Source organism: Pseudopodoces humilis, chromosome 1, assembly GCF_049639895.1.
Source record: "Pseudopodoces humilis isolate 2021_Gansu_Grassland_sample_001 chromosome 1, ASM4963989v1, whole genome shotgun sequence".
NCBI lineage: Eukaryota > Metazoa > Chordata > Aves > Passeriformes > Paridae > Pseudopodoces > Pseudopodoces humilis.
Window position 1 is genome coordinate 85,994,019 of NC_142200.1, and position 24,376 is coordinate 86,018,394.

Below are 24,376 nucleotides of genomic sequence, written 5' to 3' on the forward strand. Positions count from 1 at the left end.
ACTAAAGGTTTCGGGGGGTTTTTAATGAAATTGAACCAAAAGAAGTTTCTGTGTGGACTATAACCCAGAGGCCAATGAGTCTTAGGCATCTTTGAGAAGAGGGAACACTATCCTCAAACTCTCTGCTGGGACAGAGCAGGAATTCTGAAGCCCAGATTATTTTTTTGCTTTGCACTTTAACACAGAGAAAGCTGAGGCAGGTTGGCAGACACAAAGCACACGCTTTATTCACTGATTTTGTAGCTGGTGGCATACACTGAGTTAAAGCTTAAAAGGAAAATTGTAGGATGCAGTTTGGAGTCCTCAGGTGGCCATCCTCTCCTGGTGTCTGCTCCAGTGCAGCAAGGGATCGCTGTCCTATCAACAACCACCCGCCAGTAAAATTATACCTTTCAGTAAAGCCTGCTCAAGTTGCCTTCCAGAGATCTTTTTCTGATGGCAATACTGGCACTGGCTGGATTATGCTTGATTAAGTGCAAATGTTGCATGCTAATTGGCTGATACGCCTTGTATACATTTTTAATCAGGTATTACTTATCCTGCATTAAAATTACTGCTATGTAGTCTTTAATATGTACTCATGGGTCTAGAAGGCACCAAGTGGAAAGAGTGTGGGAACTTGAGTGCTGAATTATATGAATTATAGCTTGACAGGAACATGATGGAAAGGTAGAGGAGAAGAGCACAGGAGGATGGCTGAGGTATAGGAAGCCTTTTTCCAGGGAATATGGCATAAAAAATTCACTCCTGGAAATCTGTGAGGAAAAGAGTGCTGGTGAAAGGGCCAAGTGAAAGGGGCTGCCACAGTAACCCTGCAGTAATTTTAAGTGAAAGACTACAAGCAAAAAAATACCCTAAAAATTAGAAAACCTTTAAGACTAAGCCGGTACAAATAATTTCACTGTGCAATATTTGGATAACTAGACCCACTCTAGGTCTCATAAAAGTTATATAAAAATAGTCAGTGGGATTTTGGGCATATCCTGCACCCAATGTACACTCAGATTTCCAGACTATCCCATTCATCTGGCACAGAAATTAATGGGAAGATCTGAGCTTTTATTTTCAAGTTTCATTGTTTGTATGATCTACCATAGGCAGGAAGATTAAAGAGTAAAGGAACACCTAAATACCTAAATCTAGAAAGAACAAAGAAGAGATCAATAGATGAACGTGAGTAATTGCATCAGGTGCAAAAACACAATTAGTGACATTATAATTACTGAAATTAAATATCAATTTGTGTGAGTATGCACTACAATACTTTTGACAGACTCAAGCATTTTGTGATAGCAAATTAAAGTGGGATGACAGCTCCCTAATTTGTAAAGAAGTAGAACCATAGAACCATTAAAGCTCACTTAAACAATTTTATTCCTTAAGATACAAGGACAGGAAAGGTTTCAGTGCAAAGAGGGTAAGTGATAATAAATGCCCAGTAAAACCATGCATACATCTGCAGCTATTAAGACACACAGCAGCTTTTCTAAAATACAAATGTAGTACGTGAAGTAACAAACCCTGCAGCAGCACCATGGAAAACTTTGGTCTGAAGGAGAGGGCGAGAAGATCATTCCCTTTGGGACAGGACACACCTCGCTTTAGATGCTGCAGGCGTACAGGTTGCATGCTAATTGTGTCTGTGTCTTCCTCTAGTGCACAGGGAGAAATGGGTGTCGCCGGAAACGATCCTTACCATAGAGATATCCATTTAGCATGCCAGGTGGTGAGATGAATCCAGGTCATTTCTCTCCCTTACCAATTTTCATTGAGAGAACTTTCCATCTCCCGGAGAATATTTTCTCCAGCACGTCTCTCCAAGGTTGGCCCTTTAAGTGTGTGAGAGCCCTGCAGCCACAAAGCAGTGATTTTTTTTCCCTTCAAAACAGCTTCACTTTCCTCTCCCACCTCCCCTCTTTCCTCCTGGTGTTTAGGTCCTTTTTGCTAGCAGGATGGTTTTTTTTTTTCACCCCGTTGCTAGGTTGGTAGCCTAGTTTCTCAAGGAAAGGAAGCTTATGAGATCACACTGTCTGTGCAAGTGCCAGTCGGTCCCTCCTAAATAATTTTTGAGCCTGTGAACTGAGCTTGATCAAACTTGACAGGGGATAGAAGTCTCAAAGATTTGAGCTGCCTACAAGTGCTGTGGAAGTAGGCAGGCAGAGGAGAAAAAAATGCCGGGAGTGCATCCACTGCAGAAATATAACTGTATTATTAGACACCAGAGAGTCCACATCGAAGACAGTCATTACCACTGAACTCCATGGGAGATACAATTTCACAGATTCAGCAGCTCACAAGATGACTTGATTAATATGAGCATGAGCAAAATGTTCTTCTCCCCTTCTTCCAGGGCGCGAGGCTTCCAGTTGCAGAGCAGCAGGGGAGAGCTCAGAAATGACAGGCTGGTAGAGTGAATTTAGAGCTAATTGCTGCTCCTTCTCATGCCACTACTCGCTCGGAACTCGACTTCCCTGTGACTCCGGTGCCCCCATTTGCATGATCTGGTTCACACAAAGGATGAAATTGCACGGACTGAAGTGAGCAGAGCAAGTCCTAAATTGCCGTGAGCTGGCGCAGCTCTGCTGAGGAGGGTGAAGCTGCCCTATAATGGGCCAACCTTCCCTAAGGGCAGCTCCATGATGAAGCATCCAGCTCCTCCGGATCTGCCCTCCTGGCGCTGGTCTGCGTTGCAGCTGCTAGCGGTGGTTCATTTACCGTGAGTGTGAGCTGGAACGTAAGCTGAGGACCAGCAAAAGCTGTGCCTGGTGCGTAGGCTGGCTCTCGTTTGTTCCTGCTGTGGCTTTTCCTAGAAGTCAGCCACCCCAGGACTGCCTGACTACTGAGCCTGAACAAAACCCTCGCAGATCCTTGTTAACACTTGCTAGGGAGAAAAACAAGCTGTTTGCACAGGTGGGATTCGAAAAAGAAGTGGAAATCACTCATCTTACGGAAAAAAGGAAAAACGATGAACTAACCACAGCTGACATTACAATGAAGACTGGGGAGTTGTGCAACTTTTAGTGTTCAGTGAAATATTGATGTTTTCTTCTTCTCCTAAGCCTTCTAAGTATTGATGTGCCAGATATCAGATTTAGGTTGAGAGAGTGCAAATCACCAACACCTAAAGAAAATGGAGGGAAGGTAATTAAATTAACTTTTGATGCACAGCAAAACAGGGGGCTTGTGAGCAGTGAGTGACACGGCTGAAAATGGACTGGGATTTTGCAGGAGGGACAGGTATTGCAGCCTGCTCTCAACATGCCAGCCGAGGGCACGGGCTGAAATTCACAGTCTGAAATGTGTGCAGCGCAGTATCTGCATGAGACTGGGCTGCTACAGCCTTCTTTAAGATGGGATTTCTTCAGAGAGGGACGTGACCCACAATTCTCCTGCACCCAGGGCTGAATGTTTTCTGTTACATAACAGATCTGTGAGGCAACAGGGGAGCATCCTTTACCTATTATTTGTGGTTGTCATTTCAATCCGGGCATTTCTCTTCTGATGAAAGCTAAAAGATAAAATAAAATTTTTCTAATTAATAAAGCCTATCTCCTCATGTAGCATTTTTCACAAGTCTCAAAGATCTTAAAGTGCTACTTCCATTTAACAGGAGCAAGGGTGAAGAAGATCAAGTGTAATGTCTTGGCAACAGAAGAAAAACAAGTCTTGCATCATGGGTCTAGTAAAAGGGACAAGGGCACCTATTAAGCCTCAATAAAAAGCGAAGCTTAGGACAATTTTCTGACATATTGGATCCTTCAATGAGGCGTTGCGAAACTAATGTGACCAATGTTCCATGCTAACAAAATATGTTCTGGATTTTTCATCTGACAACATAATTTAAGGATTTCTTAGAATATGAGAAACAAAATGAGACAGTGCCTTTACAGGAATCATTCCTTTGCAAAAGGCAGCTTGTGCCAGAAGACTGGAAAATTGAAAGTGTCCCAGGGGAGCACAGGAATGGATAAAACCTCTTACACTACCCAGTCAAAATAAAACGCATTAAAAGAAGCATAAATACCAAACTGACCATATACTGCAAAACTTCTTGTACTTAAGGTACTTCTATTGTCAGAAATACTACTATTAGAAGTCCTGACAAAGAGAGACTGTGCTAGACACATGGTTTGACTCTTGAAGAGGTGCATTTGGCAGAATTAGACCATGTACACAGCTGTAGATGAAGGAAACTTACTGACAGTGTCTGCAGAAAAATAGGTGGTTTAAGGAAGGATAAATCTGATTAAAACAACTCCTATTACTATCAGTGATTGTTTCTTTGTTATGGTTACTAATGGCTTTTTGGTTGGTTACTCGTTTTTTTATTCTGGTTGACTGAGATTTTGAGATTTTCGTTTGCTGCCTTGGGGAGCATCAGTTTGAACATCCCGTAGTTTCCAAAGTGTTAAAGAAATTGGTGGTATTAAAGTGGTATTAAAGGATGCAATGCCCATCCACTCTTGAGGATGCTTCATAGCGAAAAATAAAGGTGCCCTGCAGCTTTGATCTTTGATGCTTGAGAGATCTAGTAAGTTTTTCACAGTCCTTAATAAATTGATATAGTGGGCGAGAAATCTGGAGGTGAAAAGCACAATGCACACACAAAGCTCTTTGTATTTTGGTGGTATGAACCTGGAGTTCATATTGGGATAACATTCCTGTCTGAGGTAAAAATCCTTACCTAGGCAGAATGCACATTGACTTCAGGGGAAACTTTTCCCAGAGAATGGCTGTGTAAAGAAGGTCAGGACTAGTTGTTTGTCCCCTGCAGCAATGTTGTTTCTCTGAAGAGGCTTCCAGCACCTGTGAGCAGGGATTTATTACTGCTGGTGAATACCAGCACGCAGGTGTTGGTCAGTCTCACCTTGACCTTCAGGAGGCAGTTTCCATCTTTTCTTCATATCAGCTTTGGAGATAAGCAAACAAAGAAACAAAATAAAACAAACAATACAGCCTAAAAAGCTAAGGTACAAGCCACAGGCAGGGTTTCTGACAATTTTATCCATTTAAACCTATTTCTTCAGTACCTCCTGATAGGCAGAGTCTGTTCCAGCACAGTCTGCCCATTTGTTAGCAAACACATAGTTCAGGAGTATGGGGCTTTGAGCAAAATCTTCAAACACAGACCCACCATGGGGATTTGAGGGGAAAGGAACAGCCAGTAACTCACCAGTAATAATGCTGTTGTGACTCTCCCACATCATCTCCAGTTTCTCTTCTCACTGGTGGAACTGGGCAGCAGAAAGTCCTTAGCCCAAAGCAAATGAAAGCCCCTTCCTGTACTACCATTGCAATGGGCCCTGGGATGAAATTGTCCCTCAAGAGAGGCACCAGCCAGCTGGAAGCACATTTGCCAACAGTGCAATTGATCTTCAGCTGCCTTTAGCCTGAAGAAACTCTTTCAGACATCTAAAATTGCATCTGGTTTCATAAGACTCCTCTGCAATCCCCACCACTTTGCCTGCTCTCAACCCTGCCCAAAAAAACCCAAAACCTAAACCAAAAAAAGCCCACCCAAACCCACTCATGATGAAGAATGAAGTGGCTCAGAAGAATAAGCCAATTTGACACCTCCTCCTGCAAGTCCTGCCAGCCAACTCCTGCAACAGTCTTGGTCTGCAGCACCCTGTATGCAGGATCTGCAACTAGGGCAGGGGAGAGGGAAAAGGTGGAGGAGGGAGGGGGGAAGGCACAGAGGCTGCTCACACAGAAAGCCAGGGCTATTCCTGCTGCCCACCCTGGAGGCACCACCTCTGCATCAGGCAGGAGTATCAGAGGGAGAATCTGGCTTTCTGGATTTAACAAGCTCACTTTTCCTTTAATTGGGGTCCTCAGGCACTACTGTAATCCACCTAATGGCACTAATCATTAATGAATCAGCTTGATGAATAGAAAGGCTGAACTGTTCTCTCTCTCCTTAGGTTGTCAGGCCTTCACAGAACTTAGTGGGTTTCACTGGGCAGGACAACAACTGCACAGATTTTAAAAGGATCCTGGAGAGGAAGAAGGTTGGAAGAGCCACCGATCCATTCATGAGATGTACATCAAGAGATGTAGATATAGCCACCAAAAAGCCCTGTCAGAAATGGATACCTTACTTTCATACCGTGCCTCCCTAAGCACCAACCAATTTGCTCTCACTACCATTCAGACAGATTTTTCCTCAGTTTTGTGTGTCCTGGCTCAAGCTTTTGCTCCCAGCACAGGCCCACTCCATCTCCCTGTTACAGCCTTTGAACAGATGGCAAAAAGGCCTTTCTTTTTTTTTCTCCTTAAAGCAAAAATAATCGACCGCCACCAGCTCAGCCCGACCCGGGGTAAGGTGCAGTCCTCCCTGCAGGGCTCAGCCAGGCTGCTAAAAGGGGGAGGGAGGCAGCAGGAGAGCAGCCGCAGGCCAGGCACGGGTGCATCCAGCGCTGCCGGGGAAGAAGGAGCCAGCGCTCTGCAGCCCTCCGGGGACTGCGGGGCTGCGGTTGCTCAGTCGGAGCTGGGGATAGGAATTAGGGCAGGCAGAGCCGCAATGGCTGCAGCCCTTCCTGATTATCCAGCCAGCTAGAAATGCACTGGCTTGTCTTTTGTTTCAGCTGCGGGTTTTTCCCCTGTTGATCTGCATTTATGTTTTTTGTTGTTTTGGGGTTTTTTCTTTTTTTTTCTTTTTTTTTTTTTTTTCCCCCCTCCTTTATGCGTGCGTGTGTGCGCATTTTCTTTTAAGCAGGGGATAATTTTACTGTGGTCACTGTCGAGGTTTGAAAGCTTTTCTGTTGCGTTTTTCCCCTCTGCAGTTCACCAGCTCACGTTTGCCCGGGAGTTAAGAAGGGATGTTAGAGGTTTGAGCCTCTTCCAGCTCTTTCTGCAGCAGCCGCTGCCTGGGGCAGTGGGACCAGCCTGGCAAGAGACAGCCCAGCCTTTCCCGTAGCCTCTACAAACCCCACAGGTGCAAGGCGGCAGGAGGCAAGCCCAGTACACTCAGTCCCTTTCTGGGACTTGGCGGAGGGCTCGTGTTTCCTTGGCCACACAACATGGCAAGGCAGAGCAAGCATCCATCCCTGTGGTCCAGAAAATTAAATACGTAAAATCGACCATTGCACTCAGGCTCCAGAAACGGCCCCTGAAAAGAGCAGAAAAGGGAACAACCAATGCCCTGCGCATTGAGGGGCTCTTAAGAAATGAACAGGAGGAAAGGAAGGGGGAGTTTTTTGGTTGTTCGTGCCCCCCGAAAAAAGCATGGAGCTGCCGGCGGGAAGAGCCTCGCTCGCCAGTTTGTCCGGGGGGAGCTGAGCCGGCTGGACCGGGGTTTGCTGCCGTCCCTGCTGGAAATCCCGGGGTGCAATGCAGGTTAGTGCATCCCGGCCAGCCCGGCAGGCCCGGCCTGGGCCCCGGGGGTGAGCGCCCGACAATTATTAGTCCCAAACAGGAGATGCAGGGGGAGACAGTGGGGAGGAAAGGGGCCCGGGAACGACCACCGGGCACCCTCCCCACCCGCTCGGCTGTTTTTCACTGGTTTGCCACCGTTTATTATTCTCCTCAGCGGAGGGTTAATTGGGGGATGTGCTAATTACGGAGAGATTATTCATTAGTAATTGAACTTCACACGAAGATAACTCGAGTCCGCTAATGAGCTGGAAACCACCCCCTTATTAGGACGTTTTATCTTTCTTCTGTGGGATGAGGGAAAGCTGGTAGGCCCCCTTCCATCGTCCTCCCACGGACGGGCACCGTCCAGCCTCCGGGAAGGCGGGGACGGCGGCGGGAGCACACCCGACACCGAGCCGGGGGATGCCGGCAGCGGGCGGGACCGGCGCCCGGATACCCCGGGGCGGAGCGGGGCGCCTTGCCGGCCTCCGGCGGGGGTTCCCCGGGGCCCAGCCGGCTCAGACAGCAGGCTGCAGAGCCCCTCGCACCCCAGCAAGGGCTCCCTCTCCCCTCTCTCCTCGGAATCTGGCATTTCGCGCTACGGGAAACCATAACAGCAGCGCCTGACCTCATGAATACAGAGATGTGCACGCAAAAATCAATTTAGGTCTAAATCCTCTGTGGGGAGGGAAAATAACCCAAATAATTTAAACAAAGCTCTGCTCTCCAGGGTTTTCCTTTTTCTTTGGTGATGGTGGGGATCGAGTCTAGAGGGAGGCCAAAGTAAAACGAAATTCAACCAGACCTGTGTCTGCCGAAGCGAGGCTGAGCTCTCTCTGCAAAGCTCCCCCCAACACACGCATAATGTATTTTATCATTAAAAAATCAACATTGCTTCCAGTGGTAAAGGCGCCTGGCTCCAGTTCCTGAGCACATTCGTTGCTGGGATTCAATCCGTTTGGGAAATGCAGATTGGCTTGCGACCCACTGTTTGATTTATGAACTGTTACATTTGCTATTGCTTACACATTACATTGCGGACCTTGGGAAAGGAGGGAGCAGGGAGAGGGGGCGAAGGAGAGACTCTGCCACCCTACACATTGGCAAAGGAGAGCTATCTCACAGGCAGCGGCTCCCCAGCGGAATAAATCACCTCGCACCAATTCGTGGTCCTTACCTCCCCATCACCCACTCACCCACCCACCCACCCCCGACCGCCAGCTGGGCTCTCCTCTTATAAGTAAAAAGGACGTCTTTACTCTTTGATGTGTATTTCTTTATAAAGGCATCAGGCGTCTATAAATAGCCGAGGTTAGAGCAGCTTCTGCTGCGAAATCAATACCCCGTCCCCCCTTCCCCTTGCTCCTTCGGCTGAGCTGCCTTATTAATTATGAAAGGGCTCCTCTGCGCCCCGGCTCCGGCTCCGCAGCCTCCTCCTTAATGGTGGTTGCTGCCTTCCCTCCGCCGGGGCTGGGCCCCGCTCCGCGCCCGCGGGAGCACCGCGCCGCCCGCCCCCGCCGCTCTTCCCGGGCGGCCGGGAAACGGGGGTGCTGCGCTTCGCGGCTTCGGGGGGAGGAGGAGGAGGAGGAGGTGGGAGGATTTACAGCATATTTTTAAGGAGAAAAAAAAACCAAAACAAAAATTAAAAAAAAAAAAGAGAGAGAGAGAAAGGCTTCGACTAAGCCATTCAAGGCCCTGTCCTTGTTTGAACTGAAATTGCCGTGTTCGTCAAGGGATGGGTTCAAGATTTAGACTTCCTTGCCTTAAAAGACCTGTCCTTTCCAAGATACTTTAGGCATATTTTATAAAAAGGACGACACCTTCATTTCAAACAATAATTTTTATTTTATACTTCTGTCTATACTTTGTAGCAAATCTTTTTTTGTTATTTTTTGCTGAATTGACTTTATAATAAACTTTTGTTTAAATTACATTTTTTTCTCTTTTAAAATCAAGGCTCTTTTTTTTTTTTTCAAAATCATATTTCTGTTGTTATTTTTTTTTTCCTTTAGGTTTACATTTAAGCCCCCTTTTTGTGATCTCTACGGTTGGATATTCAGGTATTTTACTGTTATGTGTAACATCTAAAACAAAGAGGAGGAAAAAATTAAAGGCAGTGAATTCGGAAAGATGCCTTCGAACAGCAAGTAAAGGTAAACTCTCAGAGATGTTAGCAGCATTCCTTCATTCCTCCAGGCATTTAGATACGTCTTTCTCTCTCTTGTTCCTTCCTTCCTTAGCTGTTCATTTCCCTCTCTTTCTCTCCCTCTCTCGCTCTCTTTTCCCCTTGAGGAAAAAATGTTCTTTTTTATTTATTTTTAATTTTTTTTTCCCGGTGGAATGACCAAAAAAAAAAAAAAACAAGCGACTGTGGAGGAAAGATGAGAGATTGTGAATTATTCACCATATGCTTCACACGTGGACATCTACCTTGGATTTCTCGCCAGTGCCTTTTCCTGTCTGCGGTTTTTGTTCTCTCCTCGCACACTGCCACATTTTTAGCGGAGCCCGTGGCTCACCGGGAAGTACCCGGCCGGTTACAGCCTTAGCAGTAGGTGGCCCAGAGCCTTTCCTGAGATTGCGTTTGCACAACGAGGGCTCGAGTTTTTTTTTCCTTTATATTTTTTTTTCTATTTTTGATTCGAAGCGATAGTAAAGCTGAGGTCCGATTTGGGCTGCGCGCCGCTGCCTGTTTGGTAAGATTTGGCAAATAAAACACAAAAAAAAAAAAAAAAAAAGGAGAAAAAAAAGAAAAAAAGAAAAAAAAAAAAGGGAGAACGCTTCCACAGTCCTACATGGGTGTTTCACCATCATCAGCCACCACCACCACCATCATCATCATCATCAACCACAGAAAAGCACAACGTCCCCAAAGCAACGGATGGACACTTCCTCTATAGATCCAGCACATGGAGAGGGTGTGGGTGTGAGTGTGCTCGCCCCCCTAGAAAGGCAGCCAGGTCACTAGGGCGGCCCACAGAGCCGCCAGGAGCAGGGGCAAGGCCGGCGGGAGGAGGGACGGTGCCGCGCCGCTGCCGCCTCCGCACAGTTCAAATAAGCTGCCTTGGAAATCGAGGTTTTTGGATTCCCGTCTCAATTTCTCCCAGAGGTCTGTCGCTCCTTCCTGGCAATCGGTGAGCGCTGTGAGGGTGCAGGCGTGGAAATCATCCCAGTACCTGCAGGAGGGGAGAGCAGCCGGCGTCAAAACAGGCAGGCACCCACCTTCCCGGGGAGGGAGCCCGCCCCTCGGGCCCGCCGCCCCCTCCTCCCGCCGCGGAGCCCAGCCGGGCATGCCTAAAAGGGAGGCTGGGCTGGCGGGGAGGAGCCGCTGGCTGAGGTTTCGGGGGTCCCCCCATCCCCACCCCCGCCTTCGGCACCAGCCCGGTCAGGGCGCTGTAAAAATGGCTCTGCTGGGTCTCTGGCGGAGGGGTGTTTGCCTGACCGGAGGAGGGGACATGCCCCCCTCGGCTCTCAGAAGTCAGCCCAGGAGCCCGCGGGCTATTCTCGAGGGTTTCTCGTCACCCGTGGGAGCGGGCAGGCGGGGGTGGGAAAGGCACCCTTTCGGGTGTATAGAAACCCTCGGGGGGGATTCCCCGGGGCGAGAAAAGGCCCTTACTGCAGGAGAAGGGCAAGGAGGAAGAGTAGGAGAAGAAGGAAGGGTAGAAGGAAGAAGGAAGATCTTCCTCTTCTGGGTGTCTCGCACCCACCCGCAGCAGGGCAGCGGGAGGGACCCCTGATCCGTGGCTAGATTCGCTTTCCTAGGATAATTTCCAGCTATTCGCACAAATTGCCCCGTGGTTTGTTTGGGTTTTTTTCAATTCCTTTGTTCACGGGGACTGGACCTGCGTTTATCGCCGGGGGGAGGCACCTGTCGTCCCATGGATCGCATAGGGACGGTACTGGAGGATCTTGCCTCTCCATGTCCGGGTTATCGAAAATTAATCTGCCCTCTGCCTTCTATTTTCCCCACGGCTCAAGGCAGACGTGTGCGAAGCTGGGTCTTGATTTTCTTTCTTTTCTTTTCCTTTTTTCTTTTTTTTTTTTTTCCAAAGTAGTCCTACTGCCTCTAATTTATGGGCACTCTAAGCTGGTTGTAGACTCCCAATGTTTGCTACATTTGTAATAAATAATGAGATACTGAGAAGCCAGAGTCTGAGAGTGTGCCTCTCCTGCAGTATTTCTGCTGTAATTGCATCTCCCAAAGGAAAATTAAATCTTTCACCATCTTCTTTCAATACACATCCCGGCACAGGGTGAAGGCAATCGGATGGTGAGAGGTGGTCGGGAAAAGGACTACTTTTTAGAGATCAGGATCACAGCTGGTCTGGCACTAGAGGGCAAAAGATATTATATCAGGATATTATATCAGATAATAAAAGATACTATATCAGGTGCCCCTGGGTATTTATTTCTGTTGCAGGACACAAAGCAAACTACAGCCCAGCATTTAGAGTGATGTGCCAGCCTTTTTGGGTGTTTGACTCCTACTCTAGGTAGGAAGAGAGGATTGTTAGAGTCTCTCCACACTTCTCCCTTTCTTTTCCTTCTCCATTTCTTTTCCTTCTCCATTCCTCCTTTCCTTTCCTTTCCTTTCCTTTCCTTTCCTTTCCTTTCCTTTCCTTTCCTTTCCTTTCCTTTCCTTTCCTTTCCTTTCCTTTCCTTTCCTTTCCTTTCCTTTCCTTTCCTTTCCTTTCCTTTCCTTTCCTTTCCTTTCCTTTCCTTTCCTTTCCTTTCCTTTCCTTTCCTTTCCTTTCCTTTCCTTTCCTTTCCTTTCCTTTCCTTTCCTTTCCTTTCCTTTCCTTTCCTTTCCTTTCCTTTCCTTTCCTTTCCTTTCCTTTCCTTTCCTTTCCTTTCCTTTCCTTTCCTTTCCTTCTTTCCTTTCCTTTCCTTTCCTTTCCTTTCCTTTCCTTTCCTTTCCTTTCCTTTCCTTTCCTTTCCTTTCCTTTCCTTTCCTTTCCTTTCCTTTCCTTTCCTTTCCTTTCCTTTCCTTTCCTTTCCTTTCCTTTCCTTTCCTTTCCTTTCCTTTCCTTTCCTTTCCTTTCCTTTCCTTTCCTTTTTCCTCTCAACTTTCCATTTCATGTATTTTGTTTCCTGATTTTTGTGGAGCAAAATAAAAACCCCAAAACTATCCCAAAGTTATTTATGTCTAAAGATATTATCTAGTTTCTAAACATGATTTTTTTAGGGAAGGGGTTTAACGGGTGAGTTTTGCACCAAAAACAGGGCAAACTCCCTATGCTGCAACCGCTCTTTTGTTTTTGTTTTTATTTTCGTTTTTTTGGTTTTGTTTGTGTTTTTTGTGTGTGTGTGTATGTATGTGGTTTGATTTTGGGGTTTTGTTGTTCTGTGGCGGTTTGTTGTTTTTTATTTTTATCCTCCCAGACATATCGAAAATGCTCGTCTCTTTCTCCCTGTGCGGGACACGATTTTGCAAGGCTAGCGCTTTTTCTCCGTTTAATATTTATTTTGCCGCTGTTGTTGTTATTATTACTATTATTACTATTATTATTCGCCTTTATAGTTTCCCTTTCCTTCTTCTCCCCTCTGTGCCAGGAGCGGGGCGAAACTGGGGGCAAATGGGCTTTCCCGGGGCCATGGAGGTGGCAGAAGAGAGCTGGCGCTGGGACGACCGCCTCTCTGTCGCTGAGCGATTCATATCATGACTGGGCTCTTTCCTTTTTAATTACGTTTTGTTTTCCGAGGAGGCGCCGCCCCAGCTCCGGCTGTGCCCGGCCCGGGTGGGCAGGCTCCCCCCGGCCTCTGCCTGCGGAGCTCGGGGGGAGCCCGGAGCCAGCGTCTGTCCCACAGGCAGCGATAGGGAAAGGGATGGCCATCCCCGTGTGCAGCTAATGTCAGCACCCCAGTGCAGACCGGGGCAAGGGAAAGAATACGAAAGAGGAGCTAAGTAGGGAAGGGAAAGAAAAAAAAAACCCACCAAACAACAAAAAAAGAAAAACAAATAAAACGAACAAGCAAAAAAAACCCAAAAAACAAAAACCAAAACCACGCCAGATCCACGGAGGCAAAAGAAAAAATAAATAAAAAGACGTTGTAAAAATTCCCTCCAGACTTTGCTGTTCCCCAAGCCCGGCCCGGCCCCGTGGCAATAAGCTTGGAGGGACCCTGGAGCGGAGAATCCGACCCGCAAAGAGTAACCCCCGCGTTTCTTGTGTTCCTTCCCTCCTTCCCGCCACCATCCAGCCTCGCCCCCCCTCGCCCAGCCCCGGGTGACCCCCATTCTTCCCCCCGCGACCCCGAAGGAGAGAGGAAAGACCTACGCGCAGATCGTTTGGAGATTTCTCTTGTCGTCCAGGTCCTGCGGGTAGTTGGCCATGTTATCGCCCAGCCGCAGCAAACAATCCGAGAAGCCCCTAAAGACCGCATCGCACCGCCCCGCCGCTCTCACCGCCTGCACCAGGTACGCTGCGGGGGCAGGGGCACAGGTCAGCACCGCCGGCCCCCGCCCCCCGGCCCCGACTCGCCTCTTCCCTTCTCCTCCCCACGCCCGCCCCCAGCCCTTGCTAAAGGCGCGACTTGGGGCAGGAGAGGGGCGGTGGGACCGCGCCAAACTCGCCATCGGCCACTCGAGGAGGTGAGCCAGGGGCTTTTCGCCCTTTCCTCTTTCAGTACCGGAGGGTTCTGTGTCTGTGGATTAGCGGCGTTAATTTCATTAAATATTTTTCTCTTCCCCCCCCCTTTTTTTTTTTGCTTTGAGGACAGAGGAGGAGGGGAGGTGAAGATGCGCTGCCTGCTTCTCCCTGGACTTGATCCTTTGTTAGAAAATTCCGCCTCGAAGCAGCAGGAGCGTTTCTCCGTACGAACGCAGGCGCACGCACACGCACACACTCCCTATTGCCCAGGTCGCTGGGCAAACACTGTGCAAGGCGCAGTGCGAAAAAAAATTAAATTAAAAAAAAAATTCCTAGAAAGAGCTGCCATAGAGACATGCAAAGAAGGGACCGGGGACGCCTGCCATGCCGTGCCTGTGCTCCGGGCGGCGGGGCAGGATAGGGCCGGGGTGAGCTCCGCTCCCCCAGACCCGCTGCCCAGGCATCCCTCGGGATGTCCCGAGTCAAGGGCATTCGGTTCAGTACAACGGGAACCAGCACAAGAGCAACCACCTGCAAACGGGGGAAGAAAATGAGTTACGGGCTCCTCCTGCGTGCCCCGAGAGGGCACGGGACAGGACGGGACGGGACAGGACGGGACGGGACGGGACGGGACAGGACCCTCGGCAGGGCCTGTGCCGCCGCACGACATCCCGCACATGGCCGCAGACGCTCGGCGGGAGGGGGTACCCGGGCACGGCCAGGGGCTGGCTCCCAGCCGCCCCCCTGCCCGTGACGAGAGCTGGGGACGCCGCGGTGTCCCTAGGCCTGGGCGATGTCGCTGCGGCCAGCGGGGGCGGGAAGGGGCTTCCCCCCTCCCTTGAGGAGGAGCCCCTTGCCGCCTACACCGGGGTCCCCTCCCGCGCAGTGTCCCCAGGGGAATGGCTGTGACGGGGTGTGTGCGTGTGTCTGTTTGCCAGGTACAGGTTACAAGCTAAATGACTGACTCCAAAAGAGACTGTTTCAACCCAAATCCTCCTCTCGCCGTTTGATTCATCGCTAACATGACTTCGTGGCCACTCCCCTCTACACACACACGCAAACACACACACACACACACACACCCCAGCACCAGCCGTCACATCAAACCCTCAGCAGTCTCCAGACATTGGCTACGATAGGAAAAATAAAGCCAGGCGAACACAAATAGAGAAGAACTGAAGACCATCCCGAGGGTAAAAACGCGTCCTATAAAACCCGCTCCATCCCTCTCCAGCAGCTACAGCGGAGGGGGAGTTGCCACGAATTTCTACAAAAAAAGTGTCGGGCTGTGCTGAAATTCCGCGGTTCCAAGAGGAGCTCTACCCCAGTCTGGGGCCGGGGTGTGTGTGTGTGTGGCCGGGGTGGGGGCGGTCACATTTGGGACCAGTGGTGAACCGAGCATCCCTCGCCCCCGAGGGGCAGCCTGGCCCTGTCCGCCCGCGCCGCTGCCTCCGCACAGGGTATCCCCGGTCCAAAGCTGCTCCAAACCCCGCCAATAAATTAAAAAATAATTTTTTTAAAAAAAGGAAGGATAAAAATAAATAAATAAAAATAAAAGCGGATAGACACGGTTCTTGTCTGGTTCAAAGACAACGGGATTTCTCGTGAACTAGGTCGCTTGTGCCTTGCCGTTGCCACGACCTTCCACAGCCCACACCCCCCATTCCAAGATAACAGTGAGCAGCAATGTGCAATGCAGCAGGACCGCAGGAGCCCTCCGTGAGCGACCGGGTCCCCTCCCGAAACTCATTCCTCTTTCTCCCAGTCCTGAGACTGGTGCATCCCTCCTGTCCCTTCAGCGGAGACGTAGCCCACCCCACCCCCCACCTCGGTCACCTCCCAAAATGTCAGGGATTTCGGACAGCTCCAATCTCCTTTGCCTAAATAAATAAATAAATCCCCCCGCCCTTTTTTTTTTTTTTTTTTTTTTTTTTTTTTAAGTCCCGGTGCATAGACATTTTGGGAACGAGCCGAGCATCCATTTTACCGGAGACGGGGCAAAGCCAGGGGCCTTTGCAAACCCCACACCGACGACCAGAAGCTGATTCCGGGGGTGGGGAGGTGTGGAGGAGGTGGGGGGAAGGTTACCCGAAATACCGAAGGAGGAGCAGAGAGGAGAAAAACCTCCGCGAGCTTCAAAGCCGTCCCCTTCCAGGGCACCGCAAAGCCACCGCACCGCCACCATCCCCGCGGTGTGCAGCAGTATTTGGGGGTAACTTTCCAAATGACTGCTCATGCTCACGCCAGCCCGGGAACGGCATTTCCCAGCGACTCTATCTGCCTTTTGAAATTTCAATAAAATCCGTCCTCGGCTGAACCAAATAAACATAAAAGAAAGAAAATCTTCCTCCTCCTCCTCCAAACGAATGAACGAACATACAAACAAAAATTACAAGGATTGAAATTAAGGATAAGATCCAAATAAAGTCTTCCCCCTTCTTTCTCTGACAGTACAAAAACTGGCTTTCTGAAGAGTTCAACCTTATTTAAAATTGAATTGTAATACAGATATAGGGGTGTGCATCATTTAACCACATTTCCCAGAGGTCAACATTTCGTTGCACTATTTCTTTCCTTTCCCTCCCCTCCACCTTTATTTTTTTTAGATGAGGAAATGTCCAAGGCATTTTCCCTCCCTTTCTAATTCTCCCCTCCTTTTTTAAAAATATTTTTATTTATTTTTTTTCCCCTCTTCTTTCTTTGGTACCCATAAAATGCTGCAGAGGTTTTCTGGAGAGGAGTGTGACCGAGCAAAAGGATCTCTAAATAGCAATGTCGAGCTGCTTTTTTTTTTTTTTTTTTTTTTTTTTTTTTTTTTTTTTTTTTTTTTTCCAATTGTATCAGAATTCCTTTGCAGGAAAATATTTTCAAAGGTCTCTTCACACCTGACAGTCGAGATAATAAAATATGTACTTTAATCCCCCTTTCCTTAAAACCCAGTTTTGGATCACGCTCGGGAATCTACATATCCAGTAGATAATCTTTAAAATTTGCCTATATAGGACCAAACTGGTCAATAACTTGGAGACTGTTTAAATGTCCGTAACTAAAAAAAACAATCAGGAAAGAATACCACCGAAAAGCCCAAGATACTGAACAAAATCAGCAATAAGCACACAAAATACACACGGGCATGGAAAGAAACCTGTTCTATTTTAAGAAACTGCATATTGAGAATTTTTTGGACCTGCTCGGTTTTTGACAGGTCTTCTCCAGGCACAAAATTAACGACTGGGCGGTGGGACTCCGCGATTTTTTAAAGTAATTTTTATTTGTTTAATCGTCGCATTCGAGTTGTTTGTTTCTTTTAATTTAGTGATGGGTTTTCTTTGGTTTTAGGCTGCCCTGCAAATAGGAAAACGTTCTGGTTCCCAGAGGGAGACCTTCGCTTGTCCCTCTGATTTTCTGCAAAAAAACTTTCCAGCTAGATCTCTCGCAAGACATTTTGTGCCTGTTCTTATTTCTCTGTCCCTCGGGGAGAGGAGGAGAATTTCTTAGCACTGGAGCCACGAAATTGTAAGTGGAAATGACTGAAGGGGATATCCGAAAACCAGATACAAACGCAACCTTTCGTGGGGACTGAGAGAAAAGGAGGGAAAAGAAGGAAGAAGAGGCGGAGGGGGAAATAAAAAGCGAAGTATGAGCGAGCATGCAACCGCTTTTGGAAAACGAAAACCAAAAGCGGTTTACGAGAAATCAGAAACCGGCTCCCTTTCCTGCGGACTCCCCTGCCTTGACAGCGTGCCGAAACGCGAAGCAGCCGCCGCGAAGGGAACGCGGGGAGCGGGGTCCCGCCGCCGCCGCCCCGCACCGCGGCTCCCCGAGCGGGTTATCCCGGCCTGCCGCTCCCGCATGCATCAGCCGGGCTGGGGTGCGCACAACTTGACACGGAATTTGGCAGTCCACTTACCTATCTGTACAGCAAGGATCAGAGAAATATAACTGCCGTTCAACTTAAGTCCCATCCTACATTTAGTAAAACCATTTGCGGCTGCAGATCTTTAAATAGTTACTTTGGAGAACGTGGGGGAAAGCTGAAAAATAGACATTGCCAACAAGTTCCGAGCAGCGGAGGACTTTGCAGACAAGGGGGGGAGACAAGAGGAGAAGGAGAGGAAGAGGGAGGCAGCGGGAGAGGGCGAGGAAGGCTGGCTGGGAATGGTTCGCTCCATTAGGAGGGGGCGGAGGAAGTACAGCCTCACGCCCACCACCGGCCCTGACGTGGGGGGATGACACCGACCGGGTTTTTCCCCCCCCTTCTTATTTTTTTTCTAAATTTTTTTTTTAATAAATGTGCACCTTGGAAGAGGAGCGCCATTTATAGGCATCACAGGCTGGATTTACCCGCTCTCCCCGTGTCCCCCCGCCCCATAAATCGCCCAGAAACTCCCCCCCCTCCCGCTCCCCCCGTTCCCTGTGCGGTGGCGATGGGGGCGGCAGCCGGGACCGTCCCCCCGGGGCGGGAGCGCTGCGGGGGCGGGAGGGGACACACAGACACAGACACACAGACACACACACACACACACACGCACACACACACACACACACACACACACACACAGACACGCACACGGAGGAGCCGCCCCCCGGGGGTGGGGATAGCACGGCAGAACCCCCCCCCCGCCCCCGGGGCCGCCCCGTCGGGGCTGGCCGGCCCGGCCCCCGCGCTGCGCAGCGTGCAGTGGGACAGGGACGTGCGGGGGTCCCCTCCCCCTGCCCGCCCCTCCCCCACCATGACGTCACCCTCGGGCTGAGGTTTGGGGGGAGCGGGGAAGGAGGGGGGGGCTGGTCTCTCCCGGCCTTTTTGCTGGTGCTCAATCGCGGCGGCAGCAGCCCGGCGGTGGCACCGCGGAGGGTGGCGTGGCGAAAGGGACCACGCGTGGGACAGCCCTGAGGAGTCGCGGTGGGGCTGCCCTGCGGCTGGGACCGCGGCACCCAGCCGTCGCACCCCGTCCTCCGGGACAGGCTACAGGTGCGGTGGGGCTGGGTGGAGGGCATGGGGCCGTCCGAGGCTCCGATGAGACCTGCCGGGGATAAGGCTTGTTCTGGAGTACTCCATCACCCAGGCAGCCTCCCGGGACCGTCCTCAAGGCCATCTCCTCCAGCAGCACGAGAGGGACCTCAGGGCGCCGTCATGGGCTTCTCCCAGCACAAAGTAATCAGACAAAACCCCTACAGCCTTCTCCCCGTTGCTCTTTCACTGCACAGTTTCCCCCCTGCACAGCTCAGCCCTGACCTTCATCACCCATCTGCAGCATCTCCCAGAGCTAAGGGGGGTCTCGTCGGAGTGAAAATTATTATTGGCTTCCATCCCTCCCAGTTCCCTCCAGCCTGCAGTCCCACTGTGCTGGCTGTGCTGCAGGGTCCCGGGCCAGCTACCCGTCCCTCTCTTTTACAAACCACTCGTGTCAATATTCGGACCTGAACAACAGAGAGACAGCAGCTGCCAGGCCGGGTACCCGTGACTCCCATGGGCTGCAAACGCCTGAAGCCCACTTGGCAAGGAGAGGAGTTGCAGGGGGGTTGAGTGACAGTGCAACTCGAGTAAAGAAACTGGAGAGCAAGAGGGAAAGCTTCCTTGATGAGAGCTCCATTCACAAAATAGTGCTGGTGAATGCCACTGCCTCTTTAGGTCTACCTAATATGTGCAGTGGTAGCCTGCATGTGTGTCCCCTCAAAGCCATCATGAACTCCCAAGCTCTGTTTCTCAAAGGCAGGGGTAATTTTGGTTAACTATGGCAGGCATCAGCTGGGCCTTGTGGATGTAAAACACTGGCTTGCCACCTCTGTGCCTTCCTGTAATTTCTTTTTGTTCCACCTTTTCTTCCTATTTATAGATTTCCACTGTGGACAAAGAGAAGAATTAGAGGACAGAGCTGGCTGAAAACTAATCTGAGGAATTAAAAAAAAAAAAAAGGGTTCATTTCCATCCAGCTCTCAGAGCTAGCTCAGCACATGGGCACATGGTAGTGAATGAAGTGCAAGGCACAGGCCATGAGGCTGTGTGCCCTGGCAGCTTGCCCTTCCATTCACTCCACCATAAAGCTGCAGCCCAGAGCAGGGTTGTCTTTTAAACCCTTCTGAAGACACTGGCAGTGTCAAGGAGGTGAAGGCTAAGCTTTGCACTGTGCACAAAGTTCTTCAAAGTTACAAAAGTTTTAAGATGAAGCTAAGGCAAAACACTTTTACCCGTCTCTTTGCTGCTGAGGTGATGAGTGATTTAATAACGTGTAAGAGGGATTGAATCAGCTATCAAAATGTGGAGCCATGTCCAGAGGGATGGGTTAGATAGCCCAAAAGACCTTTTCTATCTCACAGTTGGTGCATTGTCAGCACAAAAAAGGAAGAGGATGAAAGGAGTGTGGGTTGAGGTACAAGGGTATAAACATTGGACTTACCAGTTCTGGACAGCTTGGCCATTTGTGGCTGTGTTTGCTGTTGAGAAAGACAAGACACCTTTGCAGGAGCACCAGGTTGTAGAGGCTGCAGCAAGAGGAATTTTTTGTTTCACTTCTCTGCCCTACTGATAACTGTATTGGTTTATTGGTCTATTATTTCTTATTGATTTGTTTACATATCTGCTATAGTTTTGTCTGCTCCTTTTTTTTTTTTTTTTTTTTTTTTCCTGAGGGCAGAGAAGCTATAGCTTCAGGTTAAAGGTTGGGCTGGCTCCAAGAGGTTTGGATTGAATATTACGCTCTGCAAATCTGCTTTGGAACGAACTTTGGGGCAGTTTCCAATGCACAATCAGTAAGAGTTTAATATCTGGCTTTTGATATGTCCATCACTGCTGAAATGACTGTAGCCTCTGGCAATCTGGCCACAAATCTCATAAGAACAGGCATTTCCAGGGGATTTCTGGCCAAGCAACAACAAAAAGAGATCTCATAGCTAGAGGCATCAATTACAGAGGAGAAAAGGGTCTGGCCAAATTCCTCTAAATGTTCTTGACTTTTGGGGCAGTCCAGATTTGTCTGAAATTCAAGCCTGACTCCAGTCTTACCACCTTCCCTGCCCCAGGAAGGGGCTCACTGCACTATAGATTCTGAACAGAAGCCAGCGGTTTCTGCCCATCTCAAATAGCAGCACTCTCAGCTCTATTGGAGCCGGGGAGCAGGATGAAGTGGGGACAGTTGTTTATCAGACTGTCCTTTTTTTTCTTTATTTTTTTTCCCCAAGCTGGTATTAGAAGGTGTCATGTTTTAGAAGGTGCATGAATATCAGCCCGTCTCGAAGAGACATCAGTCTGTGATTAAGGAGAGGAACATCTGATGGTGCCCTGCTCATTTCCTGTTAGGACAATTTGCTCATCAGCACGACTTTGCCCTTGTTTTTAAGAAAGAGCTCTCCACCCTGGCAGCAGCAGCCTCCTGCTCCACTTGTTAGGGTTGGCTGCCGTGTCATGCCGTGGCGGAGCAGACGGACAGAGCCCACGGCTGCTGGCCAGATATAGCTCTGCCAGAGATAGCGCTGGGCACGGCGTGGGCTGCTCCGTGTGCCCAAGGGGCTGCGTGCATATTTGGGTGGGCAGCCCTGTGCTGTTGCTGCCAGGCACCGAGCAGTGTGCCGGGCAGATGATTTAATTCCAGCTTAGCTCCATCGAAATCATCTACCACAAGGGGACCCACCACGTTTAGCGGATGTGTTTTCTCGTTTAGTTTTTGGCTTGCTGACTGTCATGGCTGAAACTCAAAAGAGGAAGCCGGCTCAAGGTAACAGAGAGATGCTTTCCCCAGCAAAGCTGTCTGTATCCCCACAAATTCTTTTTCCCTTCATCCCTTTTTTAAAATTCAAAATATCTCTTCAAACAGCTCACACCGTGGGCTTTTTATTTCATGTTTTCAGGCTAGTAATAGGGATAAAAACTAAATCTTTGGTGCTGTCAGTCAGAGACTGATTTATTCTGAGCATCGTCTCAGGTTGAAGGGGAGGGTCCAGCGATCACGGTGATATTTAAAAAGTCCCTCCCATGGGTGTTGAGCAATGTATTCGCTGTTAGCTCATCCTGCAGCAACACCGCCTCTACCAGGAGGTGACCGCTTGTTTTTTCTCACCGCCAGCCAGAGACCTGGCCCTGGAGGAGCTGATGGAAACAGGAGCCAGTGGCTTGTGCCTCGCACCCTCCTTCCTCGTGGGTCTCCTGAGAAGGAGGGATGGACTGACTGACAGCCTTCCCGTCCGACAGAGGTGGCTGTCCTTGCTCGTGCCGTGGCTCCCAGTCCTCAGCTGCTACCTTCCCTAGAGCAAGGTGGCCAGCCAGAAAAATACATGCAAATATCAAACCTAGCTGATAAATGAATGGCTGTTCAAAGTATGATGCTCCAAGATTATATTTAAGCAGAAAAATGATGAGAACACATTGAAAATGTGACAGGTAGGATTAAAGAAATACCTTTCGCTGACAGCCAGACTTCTGAAGGTTTTTTGGGTGGTCTTGCTCATTAGATGCCTGGCTTCATTATTGTCTGGATGTGTCTGACTTCAGCTAAGCATAAGACATTACAGTTATGCACCAGAATTTGCCCCACATCTCTCTAGAAATTACTACTAAAATGGCACTTCTCATTCACCATGAAAATCATTGTCATTTCATGCTTGTGAAAATATATCTCTGAAATGTGAACTGTTGCTCTGGTTTCAAATATAAAATTGGGAAAGAAAAAAGTATATAGCTGAGTGGATGTAAAAGGGACATTATTGCTTGATAGCAAATATTTTAAAAAAATGAAAACTGCTGGTTAAGGCATTTGTAACCTATTTGAAACATTAAAAAATGATCTGATGTAAACTTAGAAAGTGATTAGAATAATGGAAACTTCAGGCCCACCTTCTGTGATTTTCAAAGGGGAATACCAGAATGCCAGACTCCTCTATGTTCATTTGTAAAGCTCAGTCTCTGTGTTCATTCTTCAGTACTTTCTTTCTTTTAAAAAGCAGTCTTCAAAAACCAAGGCATCACTTGACCATGATCAGCTTGTGCCAGCCGATCCAATAAGGAAAGCGCTATCTGTTACAGAAAGAGCAGTGTGTGCATTTAACTGCATCCTCTGGGATGTATTTTTAGGAGGGTGCCTGTGCATGCACTCAAAATGCTGCTTATGATTATGACCCCTTTATATGGGATTGTGGCACTGGCTCTGCTGCTGAGCCCAGGAGAGCTGAGGGGAGGCAGGCGAGCCTGCGTTTCCCTAGCCAGATGGAGTTCACACCCACTACAATTATGTTTGCAACACATGATTTGCTTAAGGTGCCTGTGGATGTTTCAAAAGAGTGGGGTGGTTTCAGTAAAGCAGCCTCAGAAGAAAAGCAGTATCAGCTCTTGGCATCTTTACCACTGAGATTTTCCTTCAAGGAGCAGAAGTCTAAAGCCAGTCTTTGGGGGTTTTTTTCACTTTGATGGCAAGGAAAATGAACTTTCGATTGTAGGCTAGAGGGAGGTATACAGACTTGGAAAATGGCTGTATGGGTGGATTTGCTGCCATCCAGAATTACTGTTGTCATAGAACATGGAACCATAGGACTCAAGTTAGAAGAGATCCCCAGAGATCATCTGGTCCAACCTCAGATGGAAAAGGGAATCTGGATAAGATTATCTAGCATCCTGCCCAGTGGTGTCTTGGAAACCTCCAATGCTGGGGAGTCCACCCCATCCTTTTGGAGGCTGTTCCAGTGGCTGCTTCCATATGGTGAAATCCACACCATGTAAGGAATTGGAAGGTTTGTGATGAGCTGTAGGTAACATGCCAGAGCTGTTGTTCACTTTCTGACATCCTTAGCAGACACCTTGGCCCAGATACTTGTCATCCCGAGTGCCTGGTAATAACCTTGAATGTAGCCCCAAGGCATTAAGATAATTTCAGCTTCTCTGGTTGCAAATGCCAATAACCAAATTCTGGATCTTGGTTCAGAGCCAAACTCCAGTTCCGGAGTAAACAGTGCCGTTGTCAGAACAAAAGCTGTGTGCCTAAAGCCTATATCCTCAATATGTATCAATAACTAGTATTAAAATTTGCTGACACGTGAACATTTCCTGCTTCCATGGACATTGGCAGCACAACTTCTATTGACCACAGTGAGATGGTATGTACCTCAGTGGGGTGATATTGTGATTCATGTGTTTCTGCCATTGATTTATAGAGTATCTACTGCCACAGCAGCTATTAACCTTCAGTTACAGTAGGACTTCAATAACTGAAATACCACTCTGAGTTTTCTTTGTAACAGTCAATATGGTTTGTTCTAGAAAAAAACCCATAAATATATATTTAAAGAACCAACCTTATCAGATTTCCAGCTTTCAAAGGAAGATACTGCTTCAAAATTTTTCTTCATCAGTCCTTATTCATGAAAATCAAAATTTCAGGGGAACTTGGGGCTTTAGGGAGCAGGAAACCAATGTGTTAATTAATTGTGGGCTGATGAGAACATTG

At 48.6% G+C, this 24,376-nt stretch overlaps 1 protein-coding gene and 1 long non-coding RNA gene across 2 annotated transcripts; both read right to left on the reverse strand.

Annotated features, from left to right (window-relative positions):
- Positions 1-1,484: 1,484 nt before the first annotated feature.
- On the reverse strand, positions 1,485-4,874 carry LOC148185149 (uncharacterized). The gene is made up of 3 exons (XR_015773477.1): positions 4,685-4,874; positions 3,458-3,508; positions 1,485-3,121 (listed from the first exon to the last, which is right to left on the reverse strand). It is a non-coding gene; the product is annotated as an uncharacterized LOC148185149 (long non-coding RNA).
- A 4,303-nt stretch (positions 4,875-9,177) lies between these two features.
- On the reverse strand, positions 9,178-18,244 carry NRN1 (neuritin 1). Its single transcript, XM_005525313.2, has 3 exons — positions 17,857-18,244; positions 13,635-13,779; positions 9,178-10,532 (listed from the first exon to the last, which is right to left on the reverse strand). The coding sequence occupies exons 1-3, from the start codon at positions 17,909-17,911 to the stop codon at positions 10,301-10,303; spliced, it is 432 nt and encodes a 143-aa protein (XP_005525370.1). The 5' UTR covers positions 17,912-18,244; the 3' UTR covers positions 9,178-10,300.
- Between the last annotated feature and the right edge of the window lie 6,132 nt (positions 18,245-24,376).

Coding starts and splice junctions, on each gene's coding strand:
- NRN1 (XM_005525313.2), bottom strand. CDS start 17,911: ATGGGACTTAAGTTGAACGGCAGTTATATTTCTCTGATCCTTGCTGTA. Junction 13,780..17,856: donor GATCCTTGCTGTACAGATAG/GTAAGTGGACTG, acceptor CTGCCCCCGCAG/CGTACCTGGTGCAGGCGGTG. Junction 10,533..13,634: donor AATCTCCAAACGATCTGCGC/GTAGGTCTTTCC, acceptor CCCCTCCTGCAG/GTACTGGGATGATTTCCACG.